The 11,981-nt window shown below is 34.9% G+C and overlaps 1 protein-coding gene across 3 annotated transcripts in view; it reads right to left on the bottom strand.

The window, feature by feature from the left end:
* Positions 1–1,300: 1,300 nt before the first annotated feature.
* The window catches only part of RAB28 (RAB28, member RAS oncogene family), a 90,008-nt gene continuing 79,327 nt past the window's right edge, over positions 1,301–11,981 (bottom strand). Inside the window, exons 6-8 of one of the 3 annotated variants that reach the window (XM_046657302.1) lie at positions 11,142–11,219; positions 3,489–3,583; positions 1,301–2,247 (exon numbers count right to left, since the gene is read on the bottom strand). In XM_046657302.1, coding sequence (XP_046513258.1) covers positions 3,494–3,583; positions 11,142–11,219 — 168 coding nt within the window. In that variant the 3' untranslated portion in view covers positions 1,301–2,247; positions 3,489–3,493. Of the gene's footprint in view, positions 2,248–3,488; positions 3,584–11,141; positions 11,220–11,981 lie in introns of those variants that run through there. The other 2 variants (XM_046657301.1, XR_006888029.1) reach the window with 2 other exon arrangements.

Here is an 11,981-nt window from a genome sequence, read left to right as displayed (position 1 = left end):
GGCCTCATCCCTTACTGAATGTAAAACCTTGGGCAAGTTTAGTTTAATAGTAGACTTCAATCAATCACAGCTTTTAAAAAAGCAACAACAACAAACATGTCTCCTACCAGACCGTAAGGTCCTTGAGGGTTGAGATCTCTTTAATTCAACTTTATATTCTCCTAAAGAAAATAAGGAGAATATATTTTCCCTAGCAGACTGACCAACCTATATTATGAAGATGTGAAAAGGAGGCATAAACTGAACTACCTTGAAGGGCTCATCACCTTGAAAGTCAAGGCTGCTGCATTACTACAACATTAAAAAATATAGAAATAAAAATAGAGAAAGATTGGACCCCCTGCCTAATGAGTAGAGCAGTCACAATTTTTAAAATTTCTTAGATTTCAAATCATTCTTGATAAAGTGTCACCATGGCTTAGAGACAGAAGATTTCCCTTCAGGTCTAGCTCTGTGATTTCATGACCTCTGACAAGTTCCTTTTTCTCTCCAAACTTCAGTTTCCTTAGCCACACAGAATGTGAAATAACAAGTTTTCTAAAATTCCTTACAGCTGTAAAATTAGGTGTCCAAAATTTCTGCACACGCTTACGGTAAGTCTCCTGCAAGAAAAGTACCCTGCTAGGCACTCCTGAAGGAAGTGAGAAAGAACAGACTTGGGACTGTCCTTCACTAAGCTCATGGCCTATTAATAAAACACAAGGACACAAATAACTGTGATTCAAGGCAAGAAGGGGTTATCACCACCCAAGAGGTACTCACATGGAACTTTCAGCTGTGGAGTCCAGGACTGGCTTCATGGAGGGGCAGCACTCATTCCTGTTTCGATGTGGTAAATATGCAGCAGCAACCATGCCAGGGACTGTGCCTTAGCACAAAAAGCACAACACAACTGTGACCAAGACAGATCCCTGCCCTCATGGTGCCTAAAGGCTGGCTGACAGAAGGTAGACATTTAGAGAGGGGGAGGAATTCCAGGTGGAGGGACCTGCATAGCAAAGACAGGAAGGCAGAGCATCATAAAGCACACAGGAGCAAGTCCATAGCTCTACTTGCACAGAGGTAGGCAGTGCACAGAAGATGGGCATGAGACAAGGCAGAGGGGTAGGAGGCAGCTGATATGGAGCCCCTGAAATGCCAGGCTATGGAGTCTAGATTTTAACCAGTCCAACAAAATAACCTAACAACTCTAAGTAACTGAATGCTTATTAAACTTCACAGGATCACTGATTTTGTATCCAAATACACTTTTTTTCCTGTAAACAAAAGGAAAATGGCTGAAAGAAAATCCCCAAAAGAAGTAATTTAAATAAATTTATTTGCAGGAGAAAAACATCTGAACATCAGGTACAGTCTGATCCACAATGATTCAACAATAGTCGTAACTCATTCTGGGAGTACCCTTAAGCAGTTTGCAGGAGAAAGTCCATGTGGAGCATCAGCTGAACATTTATCAAAATTCATAAAGCCGTCTACCCTGAATATTATACAATGCATAATGCCCATGACACAGTAATAAAAATACAATATCAAATACTACTTTGTAAGCTACAGCTACAGTATAAACAATTTAGGCCTTTTCCTAAAAAATGAAAAAAATATTTCTATTACAGCTTTATTTCAAGCATTTTCATTTAGATACAGCTTTATATATTTTCACTCACAATAGATAGCAAAAGAATGCCTTCTTAAGTATCCGTAGATAAAATATATTACTTGTTTAAATGTTTGCACTCTGAAGCATACTTTGCCATGTATGAGTTTAGCTAAGAGAATGAAACTGTGCTGTGGCAAAATCCTGGCTGATAATCAAGCCTTGGATAGTTTTCATATTTGTTTAAAAAAATTTACATCAGGGAAAAAAGAAGTGAGGACACAAAGAGAACCAACATTACTCTTTTTCAATGAAGCAGTCTAATTCCATAGAATGGGCTTTCCATTTTGAATTCAAAGTGTGTGGTCCCAAAGTTGAATTCTTTCCAGTCCAAGGAGCTGCCTGCGGCTGTGAGGCAACACTTAATGATGAAGCAAGTTGGGAGGAAAGTGTTAACTGAACTACAGAGATGGTCACTGATAAAACAAGTTCCTAGAGGTCCTAGGGCCCACACAGAGGCGGAGGGCAGCCAAAACTATCAGTACAAAAGAAAAATACGCTCACTGAACTGCACACATAGAGCTTCTAGGAGGGTTAACAGTTCTTGACATAGGTTCCTGGTTGTAGTTTACAATATCTGCCTTCACCACCCGCTGTCATAAAAGAAAACAGAGTTATTATCAGGACATCAGAACATTTAGAAAGAACTCCTTAAAGTATATTTTTATTTTTTGAACTTTGGTGAACTCCTGATGACAGACATCATAAATGAAGCAGGAGTTGATATTAAAAGCATCAACCAGAACAAACTAATGCAGAGCTGGGATTAGGGGCGGGGAGGGGGTGGTTTAACAATGTAACAACAATTTCTTTACTGAGTCTTGCCTGGTTTTATGACATCACCTTGAGGTTATCGCAAGTCTAACAAAAAACTAACACATCAATATGAAAAATTAAACCCTGGTTATAATTTAATGCAAAGGAATTAAAATTAATTATTTACATATTTTAATTCATAGACAAGACCTCATCATTTCAAAGTTAAAAAGTCATGATTTATTAATATTTCATACACCATTATTATACCCAGCCATAACTGTTTTTAGAATGTTTACAACAATTTGTGAGTTAGTGAGAAAAGGTATAAATGTTAAAAAGAGTCATATATAAAGCAGAAATGTTTTGAGCAAGCCAATTTTTAAAACTTCTCCAATTTTTAAAACTTTCCTCCTAAATCTCCAACTTACTTCCAAGTAGCTCACTATTAGATTATGAATAATGATTCTAACAAAATACAGAATAATGAGAAATTTAGAAAATTACCTCACATTCATGGTTTTAAAATAATTTAAACCAAAGATACTTTTAACACTGCCTTCCTTCCTTCTAACCTACACCTCAAGAATACCTTAAACAATGAATTTACCAATATGCCCTAATATTCATCTCTAAGTAACAATTTAAATTAAAACAAATTCTTGATTGTTTTTGACTGTTACTGAGGCTGCGCACATAAGCAGACAAAAGGTAATTTCAAGGCAAATTTTAAAAATACTCTTTCAATTACCAGGCTATTTCAGGAAAAATGGTAAGGAATGAATAATGAAATAACTGCCTCAATTTTCTACTTCACTGCATATGTAATAAACAAACCCATAAAGACAAATACTTGGAAAGTAATTGAAATGTTATTTTAATTTGTTCCCAATTCCTTGTTTAATTCATAAGCCTCCTGGCAAAGGATCAACTTTTCAAAGTTCTAAAACAGGACTTATGCAATATTAATTCCTAATAATGTACAATAATCATTGGAAATCCTCTATTGATAAGGAATAAGATAGCATTCACTAGTTCTCCCCCCCACCTCCCCAAAATTGCAATAATTTATTAATACCTGCACTACTGTACTGAACAGATTCTACTTTGAGCAGAGTTGATATGTTGAATATCTTCTTCCGGGTACTTCACTATTTCTGCCCTGACAATATGCTGTCAATTCCATACAACATAAACAAGATGAAGAAGAAAGAAAAAAAAAAGAAGAAAAAATAGAAAGTATGTTCAATGACTGAAAATAGAAGGGACCACTAAAGTAGAAAAAGAAATACACACATAAATTTAAATATGTCACAAAAGAAACAGCAGAACATATACATATAAAAGGAAAGAAAATGAACAAAGATCCAAGAAACATTATCCTTTACAATTCTATTTAATTCTTGAAATAGACAAGTCTACTGAACCTCCCAGGCAAGTTGTCAGTTCTATTTTTGATATCACAATTATACATAATATATATAATACCCAGTATTTCAGAGGACAAAGAAGAATTATGGGGCTTTTCTATGCTAAAGTATAGTAAAAGTATTAATTCCATTTCCTTCAATAAATTTTACTGAGGATCTATTATGTGCCAGTCACTCCATACTGGGAAAGTATGGGTGAATTACACAGGATTTGTTCACAGATTGCTGTGGATCTAACTGGAAGAGAAACACGTACACAGCTAATTGTCATACAAGATAAGTGCCTTACTAGTGGACTTACGTTGTGGGAACATAGAGGAAAGAGTAATTAATTTTCTTTGAAGGTGGGGAGAGAATGCATAAATCAGAGGAAGCCATATGCCACTTACAAGTTTTACATTTGATAATATTTATTACTTGTCAAAGACTTCCTTTTGATGCTCACTCCCCAATCCTTCACCACTCTAACCTCCATGCTTCGAATTTCATATAGAAATAAACAAGTTCAAAATGCACTTTTCTGTCATTTAAAAACAAATCCTAACATACAATACTTAAAATACAACACCTGTTGTTTTCAAATATCTAAGAGTTTTGCTAAATAAAGACTCAAAACTACTTTGTTAGGTTTTTGATTGCTATAACCCTTAGGACGAAAAGACCATTTATGAAAACTATGTAAGATAGAGATAACATGCTCCCCAAATTTTTTAGACATGAAATTATCCTTTTTTTTAATGATTCAGATACCTTATTTCAAAAAACTCTTCCTTCATAATAGCATCTATTAATTAACACATATAGAAAAACATGTTAATATGGGCTGTTGTTTGTGATAACATTTATAAAGACTGGATAAACAACCCCAAGTAAATGAACAGGATGCTATGGTATATTAGCCTTGGATGGGCTCTGCTCCAGTTCTCTATCAAGTAGTATTAACTTCTGGACAAGACTCTTGATTTACTAGGCACTCAGCCTGATGCTATCAACAGAGGCATTACCAACTGCCACATGAGATATGAGGGTATGAGGGGGTACGTGAGTGAAATGTTGAACACCACTATCTGACCTCCCCAAACCTAATTGTTTCAGGCCAAACTATGGGTTACAATAAAGAGACGGGATTTTCATAATCAGTAAGCAACTCACTAATCCTCCAAAATGGTGGTTTAAACCCTATCCTATAAACACAACCAGGTTCTGACCTACAGTCAAGACATTTTGGTCAAAGTATTGACTAACATAAATGACTTAGATTTTCACCATTAATTTTCATCAAATTGAACTAACAAGCCAACATCCTTCTTGAGGTCCTTGGCTGTTTGACATAAAGCTTTGTATAGTTTCTCAACTGAAAGCCAGAACCAAGGCTCTGTAGATTAAAAACTTTGCTTTCTGAGTAGAAAAAACATAATTTCCATGACATAAACTTCATGATAGGTGATTTTACAGTAGTTGGCTTGTTTACAAGCCATTCATTGAGGCTTTCAGAGGAAATCTTACTTACAAAACACCAACTTTTATTTTTGGAGCCACAGAGTATATTCAATTATTCTCTGCTATTAGTCAATGGAGTAAAAATAATGAAGTATCCCTAAAAGGAAAGAAGCTGTGTGGCTGAACACAAACTTAACCCTTATTTTATCTAAGAATATTTGTGAATAGATACTGGGAATGAAAGTGGTAGCTATTCAGAGGGAAAGCAAGAAAGCAACCTAGGAGTTGGAATAGTAAGGTATAAGGAGTAGAGATGGATTCTTGGGAAGACACTAAAGATAAATTTAGTCTTAATTTTGCAACTATGCCTTAATCCAGATAGCAGTAACATATTTACCATTGCAAAAGTCAATTTTTCATGCTCAGGGTATGGAGTAAACATACATCGAAGGCTAAAACACTTGTTTTAGCCAATCACTATTCTAGGTATTGAAGACATTCAGATAAATAAGTCATGATCTGTTTTTGAGATGCATAAGAGTCTAGCATGGAAAACAGATGTGTAAACTATTAAAGAATATTCTGATTGATACACATAAAAAGTGCAACAAGATTATAGATTTGCACTTAAAGCATGGATACAGGATTTTTAAAAGCACAATACTCTGCACACAGCAGGAGCTTAAAGAAAGCTACTATTCTTTTTCTTCTATATAATGTACCATTACATGCTACCAGCAACATTCATAATTTTGGGCAAGTTACTTCACTTCTTTGGTCTTCACAATCTCTTAATCTGTAAAACAAAATTTATCTACATGGTCTCTAAGGACCCATCTGGTTCTGAAACTATATGAAAAAATAAATTAAAAACATGAGTAGAAAAATGAAAAAATGGGATATGATATGGAAATCTATTAAGCAATGTTCAATATCTTTGAGTTAGAATAATATGCACAAAGGGAATAAATATGTTCTACAAGGAAAACAGGTAATGTTTAGGATAAGAAAGGAATTCCAGTGCAGTCTTTGTAATACACTGGAGAAAATGCTGAAAAGATTAACACCTAGGTTAGAAGAATCTAAGTTCCTTATGGGTCCTTAAGGAAGGTCAATATTCAGACAAAGCCAAAAAGAGAGGGCCCCTAGGATCAGGGTTTAAATGCGTGCTTGCGCTGTACAGTTGTGTGCTAAGTAAAACTTAACTAAAATCTTGAGCATGACTAGTACATGCCAGGCCCTATGCTAGATACTTTCATACAAAGTATGAAAATATTCAGAGGGGACATAAGGAATTTTTAGCAAGTTTCATGAGTATCTCAGACATGAGAGAAATTTTGTTTTGAAGAAACTAATGCAGACCTAGTTCGAACAATACAGAAATTCACAATTTATTAACTGGCAAGTGAAAATGTCAAGGCATAAAAATGTATTAAGAACGCTTAACACCAAGTATATACGCAAAACCTTCTTGCAATTAAGACTGAAAGAAATAAGATACAGGATTATGCATTTTCTTCTTAGATTATCTAACAAATTCTTAAAGAGCTGAATGCTGGACTTCCTGGAGAATAGCAGTTGAAAATTTATTTTTTCTCCTAAAGATTTGACTACTTTGTAAACAAAATTCTGAACAATCTGGGAAGCTAGTACATTTGCTAACAACTATGCCCAACTACTACACTCTCTTAGAGGAGAATAGTTAGGGGAAGCAAAGAGGAGAACAGATAAGTAATGTAGATGAAACTATTAACTACACTGGGAATTGTGAAAAACGCATGTAGAGTATACTTAATTGTCTAAATATATGTCTGCCCCCGTTTATTCTGGGAGCTCCTTGAGGACAAGGACTTTAACTCATTCATCACAGTATCCTTAGATCCTGATGTGGTCCCTGGCACAAAGGAGACCTTCAAAAAATGTTTGCTGTGTTAAACAGCAAAAAGATAAATGCTGTATTAATTAACTGCATTCCCTTTCTTTTCTCCCTCTTCCCCTTTCCCCTCCTTGCAAAGCTTGCAAAATGTGCTGATAACTCACTTCGTATGACTTCCAAACAGAAACAATCTAGGTTAGAACTAAAATAGCAGAATCTCTTTAAATAATCAGTGAATGGAAGTAAGACTAAAACCTCATTACGAGCATTTATGTCACAAACTAAATTACTATAGCATCAATTTCCATGTGAGTGGTGAATCTACCATCTAGCTCGTTCTCTGTAAAATAATACATAACACTTTCAAACATTACACCGAATTCCCTCAGGGATCTTTCCAATGGCATAAAAGCCACAGAAAACAGGTGCTCACATGCTCTCCCTCACCCTCCTCTCCCTCTCTCTCTGCCCCCTCCCTTATATATAAGATCTAAACTTCTTTGTCTTTTAAATGAACTTTAGAAGACATCCAAGTGGCCAAGAGGTACAAGAAAAGACGCTATTAAAAACAGAACTTCCAGCAATTCCACTTCTCGGTAGTCATTCAAAGAAAATGAAATCACTAACTTGAAAAGACACATGCATCCCAGTGTTCATTGCAGTGTTATTTACAATAGCCAAGATATGGAAACAACCTAAGTGTCCATTGATAGATTAATGGATAAAGAAAATGTGGTACACACATATACAATGGAATATTATTCAGCCATGAGAAAGGAGAACATCCTGCCATTTGCAACAACATGGATGGACCTTGAGCACATTATGTTAAGTAAGATAAGTCAAACAGAGAAAAGACAGGTACTGTATAATATCACTTACATGTGGAATTTAAAAAAAAAAAACTTGTAAAAACAGAATAAAATGGTGGTTACCTGGGGAGGGGGGTGGAGGTACAGGACAGATGTTAGTTTAAGGGTATAAACTCACGCAGAGTAATAAATAAGCCCTAGCAATATAATGCACAGTACAGTGAATATAGACAAAAATATTGTATTATGATCATCAAACTTGCTAAGAGAGTAAAATTTAATTATTCCAACTACTAAAAAGAAAGGGTAATTACGTAACTTGACAGAGATGCTAATTATTGCTACAATGGCAATTATATTACAATACATAAATGCATCAAATTAACATATACATCTATAAATTTAAATGTTATAAGTCAAATAAACTTCCATAAAAAAAGAAATACAAGCTGCTCAACACAGCTTACAAGTATGTTCTTAAAAACATCTTTTAAAAAAATGACCTTTAAAAACTGTTCCTTGAGAGATGTTAACACTGAGAAATGTTAATTGTGAAATGAATAATTTAATTGGCAAAGGCACCAAATTCATTCTTCCCTATTCAAAGGATTCTGACAAACATAATAGAACAGGGCTCTAGTAACCTGAATTCACCTTCAAATGAATGAATTCAAAGTAAATGCCACCAACAAACGATCGAATTAAATCTCATTGCACAATAAACAAGATAGAGTACACTAATAAACAAGGTGCAGTGTACAGGAAGGGTAGAGAGCTATGTAGTTAACACATCTGATATCTCTTTCGTTAAAATATGCCTAGATGTTAAATCTCTCTCTAAAGTCAAAATAGTAACTTTCTGACTCTTGGCGGATAACAGTGAGCTAAGAATATGAATAAAGCTTCCCTAAAATTTTGCCTTTCAAAAGTATCTGAGTTACTCCATCTCTCTGGAGTGTTATGCTTGAACCTGAGTACTGCCACAGAGCTCAGGCAGTATACAGAGTTCATTCTCAGAGAGGCTGCCTGTGTTGTATCAGCACACCTTCTCCTCTAGGGAGGGCCCACCAATCACTGGGTCTCCCTTTTCTCCATTCCCCCAGGCAAGAAACTTCAAAGTGACCTTGGACTTCTTCTCTCTTTCAGCCAGTCATTCCACAAGCCTTATTGATTCTTCTTTGAAATGTCTCTTACATCCATTCTTTCCCTTTCACCCTGATTCTGGTCCTTATCACATGAGAGCCAAAACACAGTCTCCTTGCTTCAATCTCTTTCCCATCCAACCACACATACGCCAATCCCATTAGATTAATTCTATCTAAAAACTGCTTTCATTTATTTCCCTGCTTAAAAAATTATTTCTCACTGTCAATACGTTAGATAAAATTTATCAATTTGGCATTCATAAATCTCCATAATCTTTTCTCAAATTCCCTTCACACTCCAACACACATGGTCATTTATTTTAACCAAACTTGTCTTCTGTTTCTAAAATACAACCCAAGCTTTTCAAATTGTTAATGCCAGCTTCTCTTTCAGCCATTTTCTTACCGCCCACTCCAAACTGCCCAGTAAATCTTCCCCCAATATGGTAGAGTAGAAACACTAGGGGGACTGCAGTCAGACAGGCCTGAGTTCAAAACCTGGTTCCACCACGGCCTAACCTTAGGTTTAGTGGATCAACCTACTTAACCTCCCCACAGTCTCAGCTTCCTGCCCATAAAATGATGAAATAGCACCTGCCCCACAGAGTTATCAGGAGGATTAAATGAGATAACACAGTGCCTGGCAAATCATATATTAATTTTCTTTACTGAAAGCAGGGACTACTTTTTAAACTCCTTTAAATCTTCTTTAGACCCACTACCATACCATATATATAATATATGATCAATAAATCATTCATGATTGTGTGATAATCATTCATGGACTCTAATCAGAGACAAACATCATTTAGAAAGAGAAGCTCAAAAGCAAGGGAATCACTTGACCTCTGGAGTCTGCCAACTTGTGCGCAATCAAGCAAATCATGGCAATTTCTCTTTTAGTATCCATCCTCCTTAGCCAAAACCATGTAACTATTTTTGTGTGTCTGGGAGCAATTTATAGAGCACAAAATGTCTTAACATTGTGCCTGGCCATAGTAAATGCTGAAATAAATGTCTTTTGAATAATGAGAAGTAAAAGTAGCAGATATCCAGAATTCCAAATATTTTAATCAAGTTCTAGAAATAGCCACATCAGCATAGCAATTTTTAATTGATATTTGCTCTAATTGTTTTAAAACACACACATACACGGAATGAGCATGAAAATAAGACACAGAACTAACTCTAAAAGAATTAAAGAAAAATTTAAGAAAAGATAATTATACCTTTTTAGCTGCATGAGATGAGGATGGAGTGGAAGTAATTAAGGAAAAATATAATTTTTTGTTGCTTCTAACCAAACCACTTCTGAAGCTTAACTTTAAACTAAAGGCTCTTGCTCTGGCTCTTTGTTCATTCAAACATGTGAACTGGTGTGCTATTATATGGTATTTTTAAATGCTTGACTGTTAGTATCATGTTTATTTCTTAGTCTAAGAGAATTGTCCAGGAATAGTGAAAGAATTCAGAAATCCTCAATAATTAATACCATTATTAAATCAACAATGAAATAACATCAAAAATTAGTATCATTACAGTGGGTGACATTTTAGACAAGAGAGAGCACAGACTTAAAAAAAACTGAAAAACTAATGTTTGACTAAAGCAAACATGGAAGATGCCAAATGGAGTAAACTCTCACTAAATAAGACTAAACGCTGATAAACAGCTGGGATTTTGTATGAAACATAAAAAGAATATTATACAGTAGTCCTGGAAGAACTTAAAGTACAAAACAATATGGTCAGCACCTTAACCCATTATTTAAACATTGATGAAACTTTTATTATATAATCTCATTTTTCCAACAAAAATGACAAAATGAAGTTTCAAAGGTATCATAATTTGGCAAAAAGTTAATATCCTCCATCTTCTGCAATAAACACTGATTTATACACACAATCTATTTCTAAGGCTTTTAGGGATATGTATATAGAATGTATAAATGTGAAAGGATTTGGGGTGAAAATTAATGTCTTTCCAGAAATAAATTATTTTTTAAAATATAAAATTCAATATAATCACCTGTGACTGTTCTATTTCTGCTTTGTTTAACTTGATTCCAAGGATTTCAGCAGCAACTTTCTGAAAACACAGGAAGACCTACATAACAAAAACAGATTTAAATGATTTAAAACAGGCATGCTTAAGTTACCTTCAAATAAACTGAACTTTCTAAAAAATGATAAACAGAAAGAATTACAAAAATATGATGTACCAGGTTATTCCAAAAATAGTTTTATTTGTCAAATACAGCAACATTTTAAGTGTAATAATTTCTTTAAATGATTAAACCATAATTTGAAAATCCATGTAATTCACTGAGTTGGTCTAAACAGACACATTTATCCCTAAAAACTTACATTTTTATTTCTTTTATTTTTTAATTTTTTTTGAGGAAGATTAGCCCTGAGCTAACTGCTGCCAATCCTCCTCTTTTTTGCCAAGGAAGACTGGCCCTGAGCTAACATCCATGCCCATCTTCCTCCACTTTATATGTGGGACGTCTGCCCCAGCATGGCTTGACAAGCGGTGTGTAGGTCCGCACCCAGAATCCGAACCAGTGAACCCCGGGCCACCAAAGCGGAACATGCGCACTTAACTGCTGTGCCACCGGGCCAGCCCCAAAATTTACATTTTTAAAAATTTAAAATAAAACAATTAATAACAGCTACCATGTTAAAAAAAACGAACAAAAAACCAAAAAAAACTACTGGCATAACAAACTCCCATAAGTCCTGAAGAAAATGAGAATAAATTAGTCTCTACTTTACTATCCAGGTTTTTCACTGCCAAATTCTATATTGGTCTTTTGAACTGGTTTTAGCCTCTCTTAAAAGGTCCTACTTTTCAACCCTTTAATAA

Source organism: Equus quagga, chromosome 3 (assembly GCF_021613505.1).
Source record: "Equus quagga isolate Etosha38 chromosome 3, UCLA_HA_Equagga_1.0, whole genome shotgun sequence".
Lineage (NCBI taxonomy): Eukaryota > Metazoa > Chordata > Mammalia > Perissodactyla > Equidae > Equus > Equus quagga.
Note: the sequence above shows the minus strand (reverse complement) of the source record. Positions and strands in the feature narration are given on the sequence as shown.